The 23,705-nt window shown below is 47.7% G+C and overlaps 1 protein-coding gene across 1 annotated transcript in view; it reads left to right on the top strand.

The window, feature by feature from the left end:
* Nucleotides 1–23,705, top strand: part of LOC137885869 (phosphofurin acidic cluster sorting protein 1) — a 37,808-nt gene that overhangs the window by 5,940 nt on the left and 8,163 nt on the right. The window contains 10 exon segments of the mRNA XM_068728177.1: nucleotides 12,735–12,822; nucleotides 13,614–13,703; nucleotides 14,863–14,988; nucleotides 17,956–17,968; nucleotides 17,971–18,107; nucleotides 18,182–18,274; nucleotides 19,836–19,913; nucleotides 21,681–21,740; nucleotides 22,575–22,735; nucleotides 23,256–23,349. Of these exon segments, the coding sequence (XP_068584278.1) occupies nucleotides 12,735–12,822; nucleotides 13,614–13,703; nucleotides 14,863–14,988; nucleotides 17,956–17,968; nucleotides 17,971–18,107; nucleotides 18,182–18,274; nucleotides 19,836–19,913; nucleotides 21,681–21,740; nucleotides 22,575–22,735; nucleotides 23,256–23,349 (940 nt within the window).

Raw genomic sequence — 23,705 nt, 5'->3', positions numbered from 1 at the left:
ACGCACCAGTGTCTCTGTGTAAACGTGTTGCTGTTTGTCACTGTCGGGATTCACAGCACTTGGAGCATCATCTCCGTCATCCTGCACCTTGATACAACAGATGAGTGTGTGTGTGTGTGTGTGTGTGTGTGTGTGTGTGTGTGCGCTCGTGCTGCACGCTGCCTTTCATGGTGTGATTTTCGTTGCAGCTGCTTCTTGCCTCGCCTTGGTTCTGCAGTAAATGGTGTGTGTGTGTGTGTGTGTGTGTGTGTGTGTGTGTGTGTGTGTGTGTGTGTGTGTGTGTGTGTGTGTGTGTGTGTGTGTGTGTGCGTGCGCGCGCGCACGTCTTCTGCTGCTTTTAAGTGCCCTCCTCACTGCATTCTTTGCCGCACTTGAATCTGGTCTGTCTCACCTGCACATTACCTCAAATAGAGGCGGAGTGTGTGTGTGTGTGTGTGTGTGTGTGTGTGTGTGTGTGTGTGTTATTGTTTGTCGATGCTGGGCTTCCACATTGAACCGCCGCCTTGAGCGGTGTCATTTTCAGTATATGTTTGGCAGCGCTCGAAATCAGTGTCCGGGCATGACCTCGCACTTAAATGCTGCTTGTGTGTGTGTGTGTGTGTGTGTGTGTGTGTGTGTTGTGTGTATATATATAAGTCAGCTTTTCCTGTTTTTCTGCCTTGCTTTATCCCTGTATGCCTCATAGGGTGCAAATCGTCTTGCCTTGCCTAGCGACTTGGATCAAACATCGCTTTGCTTTGTGTGTGTGTGTGTGTGTGTGTGTGTGTGTGTGTGTGTGTGTTTCCTGGCAGGGCTTTCTTGCTTCAGGCGAAGTGTCGGGTCGTGTCAGCAGAGCGACTGTCGCTCGCTGCAGAGGCCCCGGCACAGAGAGACTAGAGCAGAGAGGATGATGAAGTGAAGGGTGACGTTAGCCTGATTCCAGACCTCCCAGCTGTCGCACCGCATCTCCCGGGTTTTTTTTTGTTGTCGGCGATTCTGAAATGGTTCTGGTGTTGCTGTGGAGCATGGAGGAGAGGGGAAAAAAGAAAAAGGGGGATTAGGCTGTGAAGGAGAGAAAATGGTCTCGAGTGGATGAAGGTGAGAAGATGGGGGAGGAGGAGGAGGAGAGAAGGGCGACATCAAAGCCAGGGTGATATGGCGAAAGAGAAGGGAGCAGCTGGGGCCCTCCTTACTCCCCCTCATCCCCCTCACCTCCTTCCTCTTTTCCTCGTCCCCTTTCCGCCCGTCTCCCCCTCAGAGCTACGTCTCTTTTTGTCTCGAGTTCTCGTCCACGACTCGCCACCTCCGGTCTTCTGTTCCTCCCCCCGGTGCCTCCCGTCACAGCTCACATCCTCCTCCTCCTCCTCCTCCTCCTCCTCCTCCTCCTCCTCCTCCTCCTCAACCCACACGAGCCGTGACGGATCGGCCGCCACCGAGCGCAGCCTCACCTCCGCCGCACATTGTCTCTCTGTAGTCAACATTATTATTATTATCATGGCTCCTCTGAGCAAAGCTGTGGATTCACATGTCACGTCTCACTGTTCTGGTCCTGCCGCCTCATTTTCACGACTGCTTCACATACATTTTTAAAGCAGCGTCTCTTTTGGGCTGGGAGCCTCTGCGGCTGAGTCTGTGTATCGTAAAGCCTCCATTGGAGTCGGGTGCGGAGCGGCTTGGCTCTCAAACCTGTAATGTTTTTACTTTCTTTCAGCCTTTTTTTCTGCTGCTTCGTGGCGTGACAGTCATTTTTTTTTTTTTTATCACATGCCGCTGCCAACAAATTTAATTTCCAGGAAAAATGAAAAACCTTGAAAGGTGCGAGGCGGACTATTTCTGCCTTCACAAGGGGATAATTGTTCCTTTTGTATATTAACATGCGTATTTCCAAAGGGTGATCTAACGGTGTTTAACTCCGTTAAAATACGTGCCGAGCGTGTTTTGCACACTGACCGCCGCTTTTTGTTTTTCGCACACATTGTCTGATACATATCGTCAGATCGCGGCCTATAAAGAGCTCTGGCGATGGTCATTCCGCTTCGTATAGCCTCATATAGCCTCAGTATGAACCGTAAGATAGTGGCTCAAATAATCGGATTCTTAAGAGCCACATTGCTTCTGCACATTTCTGTAAACGCTGGTGGTTTCCGTCCCAAAGAGCCCCTGAAAGTCCAGGTTGTTCTCCCCGTTGGTTCAGGTGTTTTGAGCCGCGGATACGCCGGATGTTGTCTGGAAGTTCCTGCTTTTGCTAGATTCCATCTTTCACGTGGAAGAGGACGACGGCGCACTAAGAGAGGACGTGTTGTTTCCAGTGTTGTGGTCGTAATCGCTGGCCTGCGACTGAAACACGACAGAAATCAGATCCGTTCTAATGTTCTGCTGTTGAACTCTACGTTTGCGGCGCCTCACGATCCTAAGCCTCTCTCTGGTTTCATGACGCTCTCTGCGTTTCACAGATTGAATTCAGGCCACATAGGCTGCTGCTGCTGCTGCTGCTGCTGCTGCTGCTGCTGCTGCTGCTGCTGCTGCTGCTGCTGCTGCTGCTGCTTTGTCACACTTTCCACTTCTGTATCTCTGCAAGCCGTTGGTTCAGAGGGTTGCGTAACACAATGAGAAGCGTATCGCTGTTTGTAGCGTCGATCGGACGTGATCAGAGAACCCTCGGTTTTTTTTTCTTCTCTATTTCTTCCAGTGCAGATGTAGAGCAGAGCTCCTCTCTCTGTCAGTTCACGTTAAGCACAGACTCTCCATCCCGAAACCCTTTTCCCTTGTTGTTTACTTCCCCTCCTCTACGACATCCCGCCTTTTTTTTTTCCCACCTCCGGGGATCTCGATTATTAGCGAACATCTCACTCGTCCAAAATGAGGCCGCTGCCGCCCACGCACCAAATATGCATTCGAGATCAGTATCACAACATTAAAAAAAAAAAAAAAAAAAAAAAAAATATGAAGTGCCCACCCACCTACATGCAGTCACACGCTCAAATAGCTCCGCTGCTGTGGGCAGAAAAGCACACAGTGGAGAGAACCACGCCAGGATTCTGGTCTTGATGAGCGCTGTGGTGAGCAATAGGTCCACACACACACACACACACACACACACACACACACACACACGCGTACACACGCTTGCAGCGATGGAGGGATCACTTCTGCCCTGCTTTCAGATTATAAAAAAACAAAACCACTGATTGACACGTAAACTACCTTTTTACCTAAAGCCACTTACTGCATCCGTGTTACGCGTTACCTGTAGCCTACTTATGCCAATGTACACTCACTCACTGTGTTTCTGTGGCTGCTGTGGCTCCCACACACTCACACACACACACACACACACACACACACACACACACACACACACACACACATGTGCTGGGAGAATGATGTGCTTATTCATCAATGCAAACACATGCATGCGTGGGAGAGATCAGCGCATCATAGGGAGACGTGGAACAGGCAGGATGGAGAGAGGGGGAGCAGAAGTGTGTGTGTGTGTGTGTGTGTGTGTGTGTGTGTGTGTGTGTGTGTGTGTGTGTGTGTGTGTTGGCCAGCCCCTAAAGCACGCTTGGCTGCGCAGAGGTCAGAAGTCCTGGTGATTTTTGTGAGCTGATTATTATTAATTTTGTTATTCGGTAGCCCTCGGGCGTCTTCACACATTTGAGGTCTTTCAAAAATAAAGGTCAATATCAAATGCACCCAATGTGGCGCTTTTTCTTTATAGCCCAACCAATCCTCGATTTTTTTACATAGATCACATTTTTTTTATGTGAGCAAAATACATACTACATGCATTACACACGTTAGCGAGGACTTGTCAATTAGACGGCGTGACTAGGAGCGAGTCTTCCTCATTGGATATTCTGTAGATGATCCAATTCTTGTGTCTAAGATTACATCTTGGATGTTCAAACACACGGTGAACCACGACACCGACAATTTACAGGTCAAACCAATCGCTATATTTGCTCCTCACACGTCACATTAATGATGCTAGTTATCTTAATTCCATGGACTGTAAGAACGGCTCGTATTTAAACAAAGGGTATCAAGAGACAGTTGTCAGAGAGACCGGACGAGCGTCGCAACGTAAAAGACGTCATAGGTGGAGGAGAGAGACAGAACCCGTTGGAGATAGATGGAGGTAAGCACAGATAGAGAAGTAAGGACCGGCATACCGATTAGACACGTTCTGCAGAGAGGGAAGGGAGGAGCAGGCGGATGGGATGGAGGGGAAAAACGGCGATCAGATGAGGCAGATGGAGAGGAGGGAGCATTGTGGGATCGCCACGGGAGAAAATGAAGAAGAAGAAGGAGAAGAAGGTCGTGGGCAGGAGATGAGAGATAGTGCTGCCTTTTTGTTGGCGGACAGCTAGAGATAAGACACAAACACACACACACACATTTTGGGGGGGCTAATGCATTGTGTCAGTGTGACCGTGACCCTGTTGTTAAGAGCCTGCCATCCGCCCGTCGCACTTCTCCTAGATTGCCGTGAAAGCTCGCCTGTTGTTGTTTTACCGAAAACAACAACAGCAGCAGCAGCAGCAGCAGCAGCAGCAGCAGACGGACGGAGAGATTAGAAAAGACGGGAGGCCATTAGCTGATGAGAGGCACTTCTGGTCTTCTTCGCTGTTGTCGTCGGTTGAAGAAGCTCACCGCTCGACGTCGAGGTGGATCTATTGTTGCCATGTGTTTTGAGTGGATCTGAAAAGAGGAGGAACAGGAAGCCCAAACAAAAAGCACATGTAGAGCAGTGTCTGTGAAGCAGGAGGTGATTCCTCCAGCCTCTTTTTTTTTTTTTTTTGTCGGTGTTCACTGGGGGAATGAATGAGCAAATGAAGTCCAGATTTTTCTATTTATTTAAGCTGCTAAAAGTGTTTCTCTCGCCGGCGTCGACAACTTTTTTTTTTTTTTTTTTTTTTTTTGCACCATCATCTGAGCAAAAGAGTTGTGAATATGAGAAGCTGCTAATGAGGCTCCTGGAGGCAGGACACACCAGTGGAGCCGTTTTAAAGCAGAGGCAGCGTCTAGGCTGCATTCATTCTGTATCAACAGTGAACCCCGCTTTAATCCCAGTTAACCCCATTTAACATCCAAATACGATCGCTGAGAGATGTATACACAATATGAACACCTGAGCGCTGGAGCCAGATCGCAGCGCAGATTGCAGCCCTGAACCGTTTGATGCTCATGCTGAGTCAGCTACATGCGGCTGTGCGATGATGTCGTCTCAACCCTCGGATGATCGGGGTTGACTGACGACGACGACGACGATGACGTCATCGCTTGATGACATCATCGTCGTCGTCGATGTTTGAGTGGGTGAAGCAGCAAATGTTTTTACGTTTACACTTCAACTGCATCTTTTGAAAAGTACACTTTAGTTTGAAAAAGCAAGAAAATGAAAAAAATATTCCACACATTTTTTCTTCCTCGACAAAATATGGCGCCTACATTACCCACGATGCACTGCCGACCAGCACGGTCAGAGATCCGGGCGTGTTATGCTAGTAGCGGCTTTATAACATAAACATAAACTGGCCAAAATACGACGTCTCTTTCTTTTGTCTTTGTGAAGACATTTAGGGCCTCATATGTAGATGAAGGGATTCACACACACACACACACACACACACACACACACACACACACACACACACACACACACACTGTTTATTGCCTTTCTTATTCTCGTGTTACCGGAGCGTTAGTCTGCTGCTGCGCCACTGAAGGCGAGGAAGCCTCAGCCTCGCTGGAGTCTGGCTGCCGATGTGACCGGCATGCTAATGATGTGTAAGACCAGACTAGAGGGGGGGTATAGCCTGTGTACACACACACACACACACACACACACACACACACACCTTCAGTACACTTACACCCTCTTCTAGCTCTCAATTTTGCCTCAACCCCAATCTCCAGATTTAACACAATTTCTCTCCTTCAGTGATTGATGCCTCGCCCCCCTCCTCCTCCCCTCCTTCCTTCCGCTCTGTAAGCCCCGCCCCTCTCCAGCAGCTCATTGGCTGTCAGCGGGTCACGGATGAGGAGCAGACCGCAGAGCGTTTATGACTCACCCTGCTCCTATAGAGGGGGCTTCGGTTCACACAAAGGCAACAGCCTCAGGTGTCTCGGCTCTTCCATCTCGTCCAAATCCAGCAAGAGCCTCCGTGACGGCGGCTTCAGCCACCTCCAGATTAAAGAGCATCTTTAATTAACACCGTCGCAGCGGTTGGGGTTAGATGTTCGGTCTTTTATAGCTGTATTCATTCTACTAGCGTTGATTTGTTTGATTTGAATCCCTAGTTCTGCTTCTCATAATAGCAGGTCTATCTTAATAAGTGTATTTTGGAATTGGTTTTATTCAGCACTTCCATTTTCACTTTTCTCCGTGACACGGATTGGGCTCTTATTTCATTATATGCAAACATGAAGCACCAACCGTCTCTCCACGTCCTCCGTCTCTCCACGTCCTCCGTGTTATTTTTTTCCGTCATCCCGTCCTCTAACGAGAGCGCCGAGATCTGTTTTCAGATGAATTATTCTGTTCGCAATATAAAAGCAAGAGGAGTAAAAAAAAAAAAAAAAAAAGAGAAAGAGATTCAGAGCTGCTCTGCCAAACTGTTGACATCCTCACAGGCGGTCTCCACTTAGTCGTGAGCTATTTTCAGACTGTTGTTAGTGGAGAACCAAACGCTGCTTATTGTTGCTGCCGTTCTCTCTCTCTGTCTTCTTCTGTCTTTACACACAGTCTCCCTGCTTCCGCTTGTGTGTGTGTGTGTGTGTGTGTGTGTGTGTGTGTGTGTGTGTGTGTGTGTGTGTGTGTGTGTCAGAGGTTAGCGTGTGGAGTCCACCGATAAGCTTATTGAGGACCTCGGGATCAAAAAAAAAGCCCCCATGTGAGGTTTTAAGCCACACCAGCTTCACTTGCAACAACACACACACACACACACACACACACACACACACACACACACACACACACAGTTCAAAGTCTAAACTATGTGTGTCATCAGCATTGGAGCGCCTGCGTTTCGCTGATAACAGTTTACATTTTTTTGTAAATATTTTAAAAATTATTTTCAAAGTTTTTATTCCACAAGGGTATATAATATAATATATAATTATAATAATGATAATTATAATACCGATAATAATAATAATAATAATAACTAACCGTAATAATTACAGTAATGAAATATTGATTCCACGTGTAATAATATTTTAAATAATCCAGCGCCTCTTAATTCATTTTGTATTTACAGTTATGGTCTCACACTTGTATTTTGACTTTAATTAATTTGCCAAAAAAAGAGACAAAACGATAAACAAGGTTACATTTGACTGATGACATTATAATATTTGTTTTCTATAAACATCGTGATGATATCGTCATCGTGAATTCTTTTCACCGCAGTAATCGTGTAGTAAAAATCCTAATATCATGAAAAACGGTGTGAAGGTGTGTGTGTGTGTGTAGGTCTGTGTGTGTGTGTGTGTGTGTAGGTCTGTGTGTGTGTGTGTGGTGTGTGTGTGTGTGTGTGTGTGTGTGTGTGTGTGTGTGTGTGTGTGTGTGTGTGTGTGTGTGAAGGCCACTGAGCTGCCCATATATCTACCCGGCTCAGAGTGAGTCTGGAAAGGTGACAGACGAGTGGATGAAGGGTTTGAAAAGAGGACATGGCCGACTTCACCTCAAGTGCTTACATTGAAACGCACACAAACGTCTCATTCTGCTGTGTGTGTGTGTGTGTGTGTGTGTGTGTGTGTGTGTGTGTGTGTGTGTGTGTGTGTGTGTGTGTGTGTGTGTGTGTGTGCGTTGCCTTCAGGTTTCCATAAAAGCATTTTTTTGCAAACTTTACAACACTACATTTCTAAGATACTAAATGCCGGAGCTTTCCTTGTAAGAGTGAGGAGTGAGGAGTGAAGACCCGGGTTCCTCCGTTCTGTTGCGTGTCCTCTGTCCTCCCTCTGTCTCTGTCTCAGATTGAACGCTTTCCCACCAGCCGTCAGAGAGCCTTCAGCCCCGTCGTCAGTCCAACTGTCAAACATGCCTTTTTGTTCCCTCCTCATCACCGTCCTCAGAGCAACAACACGATGAAGGTTTGGACTGACGCCTCAGCGTGAGCGCTGGCTCTGCTGAGAGCCGACTGAGTCGCTGGTTTTTCTGCCAAATCTCACCCGTCTGGTTGAAACGAGGCTCGATGTGCCGCAGGTGATCCAGCAGAACCTCCTCTTTTCTGTTTAGCGCTAGAGGTTTGCGGTTAAGCGTCGTTTCCTTGGACGGTCCTCCTTGAGGTGCGTTTGAGGACTCGTTGGAAGCGTCGGACAAAGTGGACTCTAGCTTTGACTAGCAATAAATGTGGCCTTTGTAACGTTAGCTCAACGCAACGTTTCACTATATTGTTATTGATGATATTTAAAAAAAAAAAAAGATCTCTCTATGTATCTCTCTCTATAGAGAGATGTATATCTTTCTGCCATCGACGCTATCACCAAAGGGAGGAGGACGGGGGGGGGGACGCCGCCGCGGTGTTTAAGGAGAGGAGACGAGGGAGGAGCAGGCGTTACACGGGGGAGGAGACGCATCACTCACAACGAGAGGAGACCGGGGGGGGACCGGGGGGGGGGGGAATAAATGAGAGGACACGGGCGTGAAGGTGTCCTTAGCGTGTTGTTTCGCTTTGTGACACAGCAAGGTCACTCCTCCCATGATGCACCTTCCTCCTTAAAGCCCCACACACACACACACACACACACACACACACACACACACACACACATTTTACAGACTAAATATTCAATATCTTGGTAAAAATACAATAACACGACAGGTAAGTCAATCAAATGAGCCGAGCTTACTTTTCCTTCTAGTAGCTTGATATTTGATATTGCTTTATGGCTTCATATTTGTGTGTGTGTGTGTGTGTGTGTGTGTGTGTGTGTGTGTGTGTGTGTGTGTGTGTGTGTGTGTGTGTGTGTGTGTGCGTGCATGGACTACATTTGTCGTCTCTGACAGACCCCGCTGTCTTTTTTTTTTCAGAGGACTGGCCTTTCCAGAATGCCAGAGGTCAATCTTCCCACAGACATTATTGAACCGCTGTCTCCCTCCGTCAGCTCCGTCAGCTCTCATCTCACCCAGGCCCTCCTCTCTTCAGCTAATAAACAGACAAATAGCAAGGGCTGCTGGGAAAACACCAGGCGCCGGCCGCCGGAGGGGCATTAAACATTTATTCAGTGGTGGTGAGTCAGGCGGGGGTGGGGTGGGGTGGGGTGGGGGGGGGTCTTCCCCAGTTTGTCCTGCGGGAACATGAAGGCTTTCTATGACAAATTGATGCACTCAGTAACCCCCCCTACACACACACACACACACACACACACACACAGCCTGCAGACGGAGGTCTTTCCTGTCTTTTATTACGTAATGTCCAACGACCGCCGCGGCTCAGTTTCACAACACGGGACGGGGGCATAAATAAAGGTCCCGCACGTGGATTTAACTGCCATGGAGGCATCAGACTGATTAATCAGTTCATTTAGGAAACGTGAAAAATGACCTTAAAATGTTGTCAAAGCTCTATGTGACTTGCTTGAGTTGCTTTTTTAATTTTTTTTTTTTATAGCTTCAACTGGAAACTGAACTGAAACCGAGTCTTTTGGCTTTGAAGAGTCTCACTTTCAGTCTCTTTTTTGTCTCGGACCTGTCAATAAAGCAAAGAAAGTTCCCTAAACTCCTCCTTTCATCTTCACTGGAACCAGAGTCTGTAGAAGAAGAAGAACTGAAACTGTGTCGACACGCATGTGTGTTTATCGTGGTAGGAGCGGTTCTAACACTCTGCAGCAACCTGAGGCTCTAATGTTCACCCGCGGCGTCTGCGGCTTCCTCCAGTCATTATCAACAGTACAGTTAAAACAGCAGACGTGTGTGTGTGTGTGTGTGTGTGTGTGTGTGTGTGTGTGTGTGTGTGTGTGTGTGTGTGTGCGTGCGTGCGTGCGTGTATGTGCGTGTCCTTGATCATGTGACGTGAAGCGCCGATCACACGTTCTCCAGGCCACGTGTTGTTTTACAGAACGGTTTCACGACCCGACAAGGACGCGCAGGGGATCGACTGTCGGACGAGAAAAAGTACTCCAAACACTCTTCTTCTAATCATCAGACGTGTATTGATCCGCCGCTGAAAATAGTCCCCGACAGACGCTCTATTTACTCCAGTTTGAGCAACGTCGGCTAAAAACTACAGCAGTTAAGGGAAGTCTAACTTTGTTTGTTCAAGACTCGTTTAAACGTACGAGTGAACAGTTGAAGTGATTAGCTGGACTCCCTAAAAGACAAATTTGGTTTGTCATTTCTTTCCCCCCCCATCATGCATTGCAGCTTATAGTTATACATCCCAGCTGTGTCGGTCTAGACGCAGGTTTGTAATTGTTTGTGCTCCCATTGTTCCGTTCAATCAAAGAGGCTCTAGCGATCGTTCGTACACTCGGTGTGGTTTCCCCTCGAGTCTGTCCCTCTGCGTAGCTTGACGCTAACGTGTAGCTTGACGCTAACGTGTAGCTTGACGCTAACGCGTAGCGACGGTGGAGGTGTGGTGGTGACGGGCCGGAGAAGTGAGAACCGGACCCGGGGGGGAGGAAGGGCCGTTTTTTGACCTTTTGCAATGTGTCGCCCCTCGCCGTCTGTCGAGAACTGGAGCTCGTTGTTTCTTTAGTTTTAAAGCATAAAGCTAAGGACCATGGTTGATGTTAGTTTTTTTCATTTCACGCGAGTTCAGAGGCAGTAATAATGCAGAAGCGCATTCAGATTTATCTCTGCGTTGAAGGACTTTGTTTGCGTTTTCGCACGTAGTATTAGCGCTGCAAACTGAGGCACCGCTCAGAGTCCCGCGGTGCTTTTGTTCCGCGTATATCCGAGGCACCAGATTCCATTCATCACTCAAAGGAGTTTTAAGGACCCTCCAGAAGCGATAACGTACAGCGGCGGTGTCACGATCCATCGAGTGTCTGGACAGCTCTGTGATGGATCTCTCTCTGGGAGGAGGAGCCTCAGACGTGAAGACGTACTGCTTTTTCCTTCTCGTGTGAAGTGTTTTGTTTTTTTTTGTCCCGTCCCCTCCATCGACCTCTGCCCCCCCCCCCCGTCTCTTTCTGCCTTGATTCGCTCCACTCACATCCTGCAGGTGTAAGCAGACGCTGCACTCAGCCGTCCCTTTCTATCAGAGGGAAGATTGATTTTGTTATTATTTTTTTATATTCACATAGGTTTAGCCTCTTTGTTCTGTGTTAGGGCGGGTTGCGTCAGCACCCTCGGACCGCTCGTCCCGCCTCTCGACGGGGAAGATGAAAGGCAGTAAGTGATGCGGATCTGGAGGACGGCCCAGGTGAGATGAGACAGCGGAGACTTCTCTGTCCACTCTGTCTGCCTTTAATCTTTACAGCTGTTATTAGAAGTTTCAGCGTTACTCCCCCCCCCCCCCCCCCCCCCCCCCCTCCATCAGTCCTGCCTGTACTATTGATCTATGGAGAGCTCAGCCTATTGTTTTCATCATCGATCGTGTTGATTGCTTTTTTTTTTTTTCTTCTTCTATGGTTTTCAGTCCCGTTGAATGGACGACTGTGACTGCAGGGCAGGCTGAACACACAGCAGGGACACATATTTGTCCTACATACATATCGCTGTTATTTATTTACTGCTTCTTCCTCTTTTATCCTGATGATGTGGGACAGAGAATAGAGCTTTTAAATTATTAGGGATGTATTTTAATATATATGTATGTTTGCTACGTCAGACAGTTCATCTCTGTCTCAACACACGGTGTCAGCCTCTTTCACCCTCACAATCTCAACCGTCTCTGTTCCAACCATCATCCATTCACATCACATTCATATCCATCCTTGTGGTTTCTCCTCTGTTTTCCCGCCGTCACTCTGAAGCCCCTCCGCGTCTCTTTCACTGGTTTTACTTTCTGCCTCTAAAGCCCCGGGCATGAATTATTGAGCAGACTGACCCCTCGGCTGCACAGCTGCTGTTCGGCTGAAGTCTTTTCTCCGATTACATTTCATTTTAAAGTGCTTCTGGCCCTTTGGACAGTTTTCTGTCTCGGTGTGCACTTGGTGTTGTGTGTGTGTGTGTGTGTGTGTGTGTGTGTGTGTGTGTGTGTGTGTGTGTGTGCGTGTGTGTGTGTGTGTGCGTGCGTGTGTGTGTGTGTGTGTGTGTGTGTGTGTGTGTGTGTGTGTGTGTGTGTGTGTGTGTGTGCGTGTGTGTGTGTGTGTGAAGCGGTAAGAAGCTTGTGGCCGAGGTGCAGATTGCACTTTCTCAAGCTCTTCTTTCTCATATACGGTTCTCATATCGAAGACGTCGAGCATCATTATTTGTGTGTGTGTGTGTGTGTGTGTGTGTGTGTGTGTGTGTGTGTGTGTGTGTGTGTGTGTGTGTGTGTGTGTGCGTGCGCTGACGAACGTGTTTGCTTCAGTTGGAAAAAGGACAATTTTGCAAAAATAGAAAACCATTTCAGTCCCATCAAGGGACATAATTGAATCTTTTTATTTTTTTGAACAGCTTGTCATCAGAAAGAACACAAAGCTGCACTAAAGGAGTCTTCAAGTGTCCCTTTTCATTTCACTCTCCCTCTATGTGACGGTCCGCTGGATGAGGCAGACGCATCCTGCTGCTTTAACTTTGACCTCCTTCACGGAGTGAACGGAGAGAGCACCGTGACGTCCTCTAACCCCAGCCTCCCTGTGTTCTGTCCTGTCCTCAGGCTGTTCAACCTGACCCTGAAGAAGCTGATCATGCTGAAGGAGCTGGACAAAGACCTCACCTCCGTGGTCATCGCCGTCAAACTGCAGGTACGGGAAACATCTAGAGCCGGACGTGGAAATGTGACAAAGCAGCATTCAAAGCAGTTTCATTCACAAAACTATCCTGAAATATAATCTAATATATCCTGAAATGATTCTGTGAAGCACAAAGATATTCAAACCCCAATGAAATAACTGAGTCAACAGTCTTTATTTTCGGACTTAACGACTTCAATTTCTTTAATTGTAGCGAATTAAACCAGTAGATGTTGAAATGCTGCTGAATAAGCCACAAAAATGAGCTTTTTTTTTTTTTTTTTTGTTCTTTTTTTAGGTTTTTTTGTAGGAGTTGTTCATTGTTTTGTGGAGTCAGCGTGTTTGGATCTGGACACACTTCCTCTTCTCTGTTTACAGCCAGAATACTTGTGCAACTCCTCCACAGTTTCTCCAAACCCCGTTGTTCTAGAGCTTGAGGGGAGCCGTTGATGCTTCTTCGCTGTTAAAAGTCCAGTTGGGATGATAACACGAGCGTCTGTCAGAGTTTACGTCATCCACGGTCCTCCGTCTTGTCCAATAATAGAAGGAAAACAACGAAACCCTTTCGCGGCTTCTGACACACGATACAAATGAGTGCTGTGGCTCCGCTCCCAGTTTCTGCTCCTCGGCTTGTTTTCCATCATCCCCCATCTTGTTTTTTCTCTCTAAGTAAACCGACAGATTCCCTGCTGTCTCTGGCTCATAATACACTTTTAAGTGGTTTTAATTCCTCCATGCTGCCGCTGTCTGCTCCCCTCCTATCAGTCACTTCCTTCTTCCCTCCTTTCGTGTCTCCTCCTCAGGGCTCCAAGCGGATCCTGCGCTCCAACGAGATCCTGCTGTCCTCAGCGGGACTGACGGAGACCGACCTGCAGCTCACCTTCTCCCTGCAGGTAAAGACCAAAAGGGTTCAGAGAGTCAAAAGTCAAAAGTCAAACAGAAGCTTTGTTCGTGTTTTTTTTTTTTTTTTTTTTTACCCTACAGAAATTGACAAAACACAAGAAGTTTTTGACATCTTCCTCATGAATAGTTGAACTCGCATCAACACGAGTGCATTCACTCAAATTCTACACTCGGAAAGGTGGAAATACACAACAGATCAATGATGTCAAAAAAAAACCTGGAAGAATGCATTCCAATATAATCAGTAACAAAACAGTTGAATACAAATCAAGCCTTTGTTCCTTCACACAGTGGGGAGGGCTTTCTATTGCTTGGCACCGTCGTCAACCTGAAACTAATCATTTGTTTTTTTTTGGAACTTGTTGCCTTATAGACTACACCCAGGGCCAAACCCCCCCCCCCCCCCCCCCCCCCCCCCAACGCTCCGTAAGGCCGTACTCGGCGGTTAGCGGCGCTAACGGCATGCTAACATCCTCACAATGACAAAGCAGGAATAATATGTACAATGTCCACTGTCTTCTTAACGTGTTAGCATAATGCTACTTAGCACCAAACACATAGTACAACCGAGGCTGATGGGAACGTCTTTAGTTTTTTGTAAAATTTTGGCGAAATAACCCCCCAAAAAATTGTCAATTTTAATAATCGTGGAATAGACGTCGAACCGTCGACGCTCACGCAGCGTTTTTTTTCTCTCCCTCCGTGCATTCAGGCCGAGCTCCGCTAATTTAATTCCCAGCAGGCTTTCCTTCTGCTCTAAATCATCCTTTCCAATTTCCATGTTTCTAAATGCTGCTAAAAGGTCAGGGACTTTCCCTCTCTGGATCTCACTGGAGTGCGGTGAGCCAGACGTATTATACATTATACATTTAACTTCCTGCAGCAGCAGCAGCAGCGGACTAGAATTCCATTAAAAGTGAGCGGCACAGTGATTCCATGGCCTTGAACATTGTTACAGGAGTGGAGTTTGTTCCATTTATAGTGCAGCCGGTGAGACACTTAATGAAGGCTTGTGTCAGAGTAAGGAGGCGACTCCAACGTCAGGACGTGGTCACGCAACGGGTCGGGACCCTAGCAAGCAAACTGCAGCCGCTGTCCCGCCCGTTGTTCGCTCACCTGTGTGTTTGTGTGCCTTTTTTGTACCCGCAGTACCCGCACTTCCTGAAGCGGGACGCCAACAAGCTTCAGATCATGCTGCAGCGACGAAAGCGGTACAAGAACCGGACCATCCTGGGCTACAAGACCCTGGCCCTGGGCCTCATCAACATGGCCGAGGTATCACGACTCGACTCTTTAACAGCGGAAGGGTTAAAAGAAAACCCATCTCACTGTTCAGTGCATTTGTTATTGTGCTACTGTTACCACATCGAAACAGGAAGTGGTTAAGTTGCAGAGTACGTGTAGGAGAGGCTCCTCTTTACAACCGCTCGGCACATTTTTTTTTTGCCGAGTCAGCGGAGCGCCGCCGTCCTCCCCCTCGCCCCTTCACAGACGTCCCAGCTGATCGGAGCTGTTGACCCAAACAAACCGCCCCGGTCAGAGGCTCATTTCCCCAAACAACGCAGCCTCACCGTCTCAGTCTCATTTCTAACCCGGTGCGGAGCCGTCGTTCTCTATTCCCCCGCTATCGGTCGGGAAGTCGTTCAGCGCTAACCTTCATTTAACTTTCGTTCAAACTCAATCCGAGCGAGTGCTCCTCCAGATAAAAGTCAGACTTCGATCCGTGTCGCGGCGTCCCCTTCTCTCATAAACGTCGCCGCAAATCAAACCCCCAATAAAATGTTACGCCAAAAGCCCCTCGCAGTATGAAACCTTTATAAAAAGGGCTGTGATTGATGGGGGTGTCCGTACGTACGCGCGTGTGTGTGTGTGTGTGTGTGTGTGTGTGTGTGTGTGTGTCTCTGACTTTACGAGTCTGTTAGCGCAGAATTATTTACAGCTTAAAACACCTTGAACAAACCAGCCTCACCAGGAAATAGACAGAAGAGGACATAAACTCAGACTCGATGAAGGACGAGGTTCGGGGTTGTGAGTATTTCATTAAACGGAAATTAAACCAAATGCAACAGTGAAATAAGCCGACGGGCCGCACAGGGAAAGAAATAGTCCCCGCGAGCTTTAAGCCAGGCTGCTTTAGAAGGTCTGTAAAATAAAGTCAAATCTTTGTATTCATGAGGCTCCTTCCAGCAGACAGGTTGTGCTTCACAGAGGGCAAAGGACACAAATGCAGACTCGTACGCATGAAAGGTTCAAACTCGTCTTCCTTCACAGGCAGAGTGAGAGTCTGAACTCTGCCCACAGCTCTCTCTGTGTGTGTGTGTGTGTGTGTGTGTGTGTGTGTGTGTGTGTGTGTGTGTGTGTGTGTGTGTGTGTGTGTGTGTGTGTGTGTGTGTGTGTGTCGGGACAATCGCATGCTATAGGGGGACACGCTCTGCTTTCCTCTTCATGCAGTCACAAAGAAATGTCACTTCGATGGCGCTTCGCTGATGCGACACGTCGTTTCCACTGACTGAGGATGAACTGCTGAACCGGGAACGTTTCGCCTCCGAACTCCATCTCTTTCACTCAGGATGAAAACATGAGAAAAGCAACGGCAGTTTCACGTTTTAATTCACCCTCATTTCCTGCGATTGTTATCGTTTTTTTTTTTTTATTTGCGACATCCTGAAGCGCAGCGGAGCTCACAAGCCATTCTTTCTCTTAATCGTGTCGCATTAAAACAAAAAAACAAAAAAAAAAGGTTTCAGGTTTTATCCGGTTTTTCCTTTCATGAAGTCACCACTAAAGAAAGTGAGTGAGTCAGTGAGACCACATAAAGGTGACGGGGGTCTACGTTTCTTTTCTTTTTTTTTTGGTATTAATTTATCGTGCGTGTGCTTCTTTTTTTTTTTTACGAGGCTTTTAATTTGACGGAGACCTTGAAGGATAACAGTGTTATAACCTCCGTTTTACAGCCAATAAAAAGCCTTTTTTAGTATCCAGAACATTTGCGGCACCGTTTCCTCTGCAACGCGCTAAAAAAAAAAAAAAGTCATTGTTTTTAACCGATGCATTTATTGCATTTCCACCCCCTAACACGACTTCATTACGCAACATCTTGCATGGTTTGACTCTTTCTTTTTTATCTCGCATTTTACTCTTCGTTTGATTTTGGCTTCCTCGGTTCCACCCGCAGCACATACAGCCTTGTGATAAAAGTATTTTGGATGCAGCAGTTTCCCCATTGAATACGCACACTGCATATTTTTTTTGTTTCCTCCTCAGATTCCCATAATCGTCTCTCCGTCTGGGGGGGGGGGGGGGGGGACTGTTAAATTTAGCGAGGCTTTTAGAGAGCAGGTTAGCTGAACCGCAGCCTTTAACGTGAGGCTGAGGCTGCCTCCATAACGAGCCACTCAGACTTCATTAACTCTCCGAGTGTGACCAGACTGCAGAGAGAGAGAGAGAGAGAGAGAGAGAGAGAGAGAGAGAGAGAGAGAGAGAGAGAGAGGAGAGAGAGAGAGAGAGAGAGAGAGAGAGAGAGGCTGGATGTCACTCAGCTACACACACACACACACACACACACACACACGGAGACTCGATGCTGCCGTTTGCTGCAGAGGAATTTTTTGTCATGCCCTCACGTGTTGTTTGTGTTCTCTGTGGCGTCGTCGGTGACAGCTTTTTCTATTTTAGCTTTTCCTCTTCAGCCTCTTCCTCGTTCCGTTATCAACCTCCTCTCAACATCTGCCTCGCGTCCGTCCTCGCTTCCTTCCCTCGCTGTCTAACCTGTCTCTGTGTCCCTCTGTGTGTCTGCAGAGCCTTTGTTACGGCCTCTCTCATCTGTCTCTCTTTAAATCACGCCCCTGCCTTAAAATCCCTGCTGTGTGTGTGTGTGTGTGTGTGTGTGTGTGTGTGTGTGTGTGTGTGTGTGTGTGTGTGTGTGTGTGTGTGTGTGTGTGTGTGTGTGTGTTGTGTGTGTACACAGGACCACCACGGATAGAGTGAGAATATTTCTGGTGGAGGTTTATGCATCTGACTTTGCGCTTTTTGCATTTGACCTGAAAGAACACTAGAAACATCTCCAGAAAGTAACTTTTTGACAAAAACAATTCAAATATTCCCCCCAAAAGCATCATGGAAGAACACGCGGCATCATCTTGTGTGCTTTTTTTTTTTTGTAAAAAAAGACGAAGGATGTCTTGATGAATAATAATGAATCAAAAGCTCAGACCTCAGTCCGTCTTCCCTAACGTCCCCCAGGTGATGCAGCACCCAGCGAGGGGGCCCAGGTCCTGGGGCTCCACAGCCAGCTGAAGGACGCCTCGGTGCCCGTCGCCGAGATCCGAGTCTACTCCCTGTCCAGCCAGCCCATCGACCACGAGGGACCCAAAGCAAAGATGTCTGGTGAGCACGTCGTCTCACCGCGTCCGTCTCTCTCTCTCTCTCTGCCTGCGTCTCACTCCTCAAATGTCCTCCGTCTCTCCAGATCGCTCATCCGGACATCGACAACTACTCCGAAGAGGAGGAGGAGAGCTACTCGTCGGAACAGGAAGGGAGCGACGACCCCATTCACGGACAGGTGTGTCTGGAGAAGTGTAAACAATGGCGTCACTGTTGTCCTCGATATGTCCTAAGATGTCTTTAATATCAGCCTTTCAAGTTACGTCTTAATACCCCGTCGTGTCATAAAGACAGCTTGAGATGTGATGAAAATGTAAATCTGTGTCCTTCTCATTCGAGCCTCTTTGGCCCCGCTGCATCTTTATTTGTTCCTGTTGCAGAGGTTGAATGAGCCGGAGACGAGTTCACAAACAACTGTTGTTGTTGTTGTTGTGGTGTCACCTTCTCTCTCTCTCTCTCTCTCTCTCTCTCTCTCTCTCTCTCTCTCTTGGCTTATGAGAGAGAGAGAGAGAGAGAGACAGAGAGAGAGAGAAGGGCGAGGAGATTTGGAGGAGAGCTTGAAAAGGAGCAAACAGACAGCAGGGGAGAGATAAGAAGGGAGCAACACGGCTTTGGAGGCCGCATTGAAAAGGCTGAAAGGAGGGAGGGAGAGGAGGGAGGGAGGGAGGGAGTTGATGGTGCAGGGGTGAGGGAAGCCGCTGGAGGACCGGAGCAGTGAGACGAGACAGAATAAAGAGGTGGGGGGGGGGGGGGGGGGGGGGAGGCCAAATCGGTCACGGCTGCTTTATTATTAGGAGTCGACTGCTGAGATTTCAGACCGCGATGGCAAAAGCGCTCTAAAAAGCCGGCGATAGGTCCGACGGGTTTTAAACACACACTTGTGTTAGTGGAGAACACACACTGAAACACACTCAGCCATGCTGCTGGCCCCGTTTGACTTGGCTGTGTGATCCCAGACCTCAGCGGTACAACGTTGTCAAATAGAAGTCAAACAAGAGGGAAATGGTGCATTTGTTTGGGACTATTTTTTTTTAAGCTGTGGATTAATATGCTACATTTGCACTCAGGCTTATCAGGAGCAGCCGGACAGTGAACTTGTTGTGGGATGGATTACAAGGAATACAGAGAGCAACAATGGAGCCTCACACACTGTAAACTGTTAGTTCGATCAGGTCATTGTTGCTTCTGGGCCTTTTTAATGGGATTTGTTGACAGCCTTATGCTTTAAAAACCAGAGTTAACCTCTCTCTCTCTCTCTCTCTCTCTCTCTCTCTGTTGCTCTCCTCCTTCCTCGTTTTTGCCTCTCTTCTCCTTTTTCCATGTCTCTCTCTCTGTGTCTTTCTCTCTCTCTCTCTCTCTCTCTCTCTCTCTCCTCTCTCTCTCTCTGTTGCTCTCCTCCTTCCTCATTTTGCCTCTCTTCTCCTTTTTCCATATCTCTCTCTCTGTGTGTCTCTCTCTGTGTCTCTCTCTCTCTTTGGTCTCTCTCTCTCTCTGTCTCTCTGTCTCTCTCTCTCTGTCTCTGTCTCTCTGTCTCTCTGTCTCTGTCTCTCTCTCTCTCTCTGTCTCTCTCTGTCTCTCTCTCTCTCTGTCTCTCTCTGTCTCTCTCTCTCTCTGTCTCTCTCTCTTTGTCTCTCTCTCTCTCTCTCTCTCTCTGTTGCTCTCCTCCTTCCTCGCTCTGCCTCTCTCCTCCTTTTTCCATCTCCCCTCTCTCTCTCTCTCTCTCTCTCTCTCTCTCTCAGTATCTATTCGATGAAGAAGATGAGGTGAGGAAGAAGAAACCAAGGCGCAAGCTCCCTTCTAATGCCGCCATCACCAGGGTAAGACAATCACCTCCCCCTCTCTCCCTCCCTCCCTCCCTCCCTCCCTCCCTCTATCTGTCTGTTTTTCTCTCTGGTCGACTTGTTTTGCCTGCAAAGCAATTTGCGGCGAGCGGCTTCGTGAAAAAAAAAAAAAAGCCCTTTCAAAATAAATGTGATGTGACTGGACTCCGCAACCCTCGCCCTCATCTGCCTCCTGCCTCACCTCATTCAACCTCTCCTCCTTATCTGCGCCTCTGTCTCCCTCCTCCCTCCTTTCTTTCTTCCCTCGCTCCCTTCCTCTCCTTTCATTGGTTTTTCTAAAAATCCATTTTCTCCCTCTCCCTCTCGGTACGTGGAATTCAGGACAATTTTCCGGGAGAAAAACATTGAAACAAGTCTCCACAAGCTCCCTCGATAACATTGACCGTGTGTGTGTGTGCATGTGTGTGTGTGTGCGTGCGTGTGTGTGTGTGTGTGTGTGTGTGTGTGTGTGTGTGTGTGTGTGTGTGTGTGTGTGTGTGTGTGTGTGTGTGTGCGTGTGTGTGTGCGTGCGTGCGTGCGTGTGTGCGCACAGCAGCAGCAGGGGTTTCTCTCAGCAGGTTATTAATGGTGGTCTCTGTGAGATTGTCACTGCTGCTCCCCAACACCACCGCCTGTGGACAACACACACACACACACACACACACACACACACACACACACACACACACACACACACACACTCACACACACACGGAATCACCATAATTTCTGCGCTGCTTGAGTTGAATAACACACACATGTTGAACATAAGCACACACCTCCCAACAGCCCCTCTGCCCCGTACTGCAGCTTGCAGACCACACACACACACACACACACACACACACACACACACACACACAACTCTCAGACTTCCACTTACGTTGTTGATGGAAGCTTTGCTCAAAGCTGATTTTCACCAAAAAAAACACCCAGATCTGAACTTGTGTGCATGTTGTGTTGGCTCCCTCCAGCTGACAGTTTGTAAAGAGAAAAACTGGAGAGAAATGATCTTCTGATTACACACCGGAGTCCCTTTAAATAAATATAAACCCATTTTAACTTCTCAGTGTCAACAGTCCAAAAGCAAGCTGTAAGTATGTTATTATGATGTAATCATTGCCGTATTAAGATGTGAGGAGGGCTCACATTTTAGGCAAACACGACTCCGAGTGAATGATTGTTATGTTGCTCCGTAACGGCCGGATGTGTAAATAAGCAACGAGGTCGCCATATCGGCTGGAAAAGTCAATGCCGGTGTGTTGCGCTCGCCGCTCGTGACCAGAACAACCTGTTATAACAGGGGTTAAAAAAGGTTAAAAAAAACAAGCAGTCCACCCGGCCCAAGATCCACTGCCTACAGAACGAACGGCCATCGTTTACTCTTCAAACTTCGGAGAAAACCCAGAGCTGCCGAGTCACTTTGAATAACCCGTGCGTCTCTTTGTTAAATACACAAACGGCCCTTTTGTTCAGGCGAACATCTGCGATGGGAGGCGTCGACTTGACGACCTCGATAGACGCGCTCGCTCTCGCCCGTTCCAGCTGAATAACACAGGATGCAATTCACAGAAACATCTGCATCGATAACACTTCTGCTGAGGGCGACGGGCGGAAACATGTCCCGGTGGTGTATCCATTAATCTCCCTCCTCCCTCACACACACACACACACACACACACACACACGAGCATCCCGCCTCCTCATGTTCTCCTCTCCTATCTCTCTCTCTCTCTCTCTCTCTCTCTCTCTCTCTCTACACAGCAACCCAACATCAAGCAGAAGTTTGTGGCCTTGCTGAAAAGGTTTAAAGTCACCGATGAGGTACGCGCTTCAGCCTTCTGCCCTCCTGATATCACATGTCCACGCTTCATGTGTGTGTGTGTGTGTGTGTGTGTGTGTGTGTGTGTGTGTGTGTGTGTGTGTGTGTGTTTGTATTTTGTATTTCAGTTTTGGCTTTGAGAGGTGTGTGTGTGGGAGAGATGTGGCAGAACAACTGAGGTTCAGCTGAAACACTAAACATTGTGGATTTTTTTTTAAAATAGAACAGAAATGTGTTTAATGTGCTTCATGGTGCTGCTCACACTTCTGCATCTGAGTCTCTGTGTGTGTGTGTGTGTGTGTGTGTGTGTGTGTGTGTTTCTCTTCTCCTAACATGCGTGGCTGCTTTTCTTCCGTTTGTCTCTTTTAACCTTTTATTTTTTGCGTTTCTTCTCGTCATTTCTTCTCTAAAATAATGTCTTGTTTAATTCGTCTCTCCTGTGTTCTTCCCGTAGCTTCTTAAACATCTGTTTTATTTCCATCATGCTGTTGTGTAGCGTTACACAAACAGACTAATTCTCACTTGCCCAGATGTGATGTTTTTGTATGAACACCTATGTAAAAATGTACCGTAGATACGTTGATGAAGTGCTTTGTCTTCCATGTAGATGAAGCTTGTCCCTCTGAGATAAACAGCCTTTAAAATGAAACGCAGTGTAATGGATAAAACAGAGCATTGGTCCTGGATCTGTGTCTTAGCGTCACAGTCTTAGTCACTCGTGTGTGTGTGTGTGTGTGTGTGTGTGTGTGTGTGTGTGTGTGTGTGTGTGTGTGTGTGTGTGTGTGTGTGTGTGTGTGTGTGTGTGTGTGTGTGTGTCCCTCTGCGTTCTCGTCCAGGTTGGCTTTGGCCTGGAGCACGTGTCCAGGGAGCAGATCCAGGAGGTGGAGGAGGACCTGGACGAGCTCTACGACAGTCTGGAGCTGTACAACCCCAGCGACAGCGGGCCGGAGATGGAGGAGACCGACAGCATCCTCAGCACGCCCAAACCTAAGCTAAGGTAGCGTCAGGAGTCGCACGCCTACACAATGCTCTCCATTGATGAGTCAGAGCGCCCTCTGTTGGTGAGAAGTGCTCACTGCAGTCGTGTGTTGACGTTTATTTGAGGCTTACATGAACCAGGGGGTCAGTTACCTTTGAATCCATGCAAACCAAAACCTAAAATATCTTGTAGAAAAACAAATTGAATCATTAATCTTTATTCATTTATTTAAAGTCTGAGCTTCTGAATGAGTCAAAACTATAAAAACGTATTCTTAGGATGTCAATAACAGAACTGAAGAGACAAACCATTTTTAAATCATTTATTTTTAGTCTTTTCTTTTTGAACTCGGCCTCAATTTCCGGGCTCAAAATATAATAAAGCGCTCAAAATAGCTCTATTTGATGGTGTCGGTACAACGTAGTGCTGTGAAGCCTGCAAAGCAAAAGAAGGAGCATTATAAATAAATGTGATACGAGTCGAAAATGTCACCTGTGGAAAAAACGACAAAACAAAAGACAGTTTTCTCTCGTTTCAGGCCGTTCTTCGAAGGGATGTCTCAGTCCAGCTCCCAGACGGAGATCGGCAGCCTGAACAGCAAAGGCAGTTTGGGTCGAGACACTTTCAGCCCGGTGAGTATCGGCAGCAACGTCGCTCCTGTTTCATCTCATCGCCGCTGACGAGACTAAATGTTCCCGCAAAGAGCGTCCGACTTCAGACGACGCTTTTGAGTTCGGCCTCATCCGCGTTGTCCAAAATCATCCGAATATTCATCCGACCTTTAAGACCTAAAGTCTCCAGGACGCAACGCACAGGCCGCACTCCGTAGGGGTCCTTTTCCGTAATGCCGTGTCAGCACATTCCGCGGACGTACATTGGCGGTGAGGAGTCGCTCCCGACCAATTTACATCACGGCCCGTTTAGCTGCTTTCCTCTGCAGGGTTTTTCGCCCTCAATAACGGACCTATTTCTAAAACGTTTGTGGTAA

Source organism: Cebidichthys violaceus, unplaced genomic scaffold (assembly GCF_023349555.1).
Source record: "Cebidichthys violaceus isolate CVI_PGR_0920_01 unplaced genomic scaffold, fCebVio1.0.p SCAF_41, whole genome shotgun sequence".
Classification (NCBI taxonomy): Eukaryota; Metazoa; Chordata; class Actinopteri; order Perciformes; family Stichaeidae; genus Cebidichthys; species Cebidichthys violaceus.
This window is presented reverse-complemented; position numbering and strand designations above follow the sequence as displayed.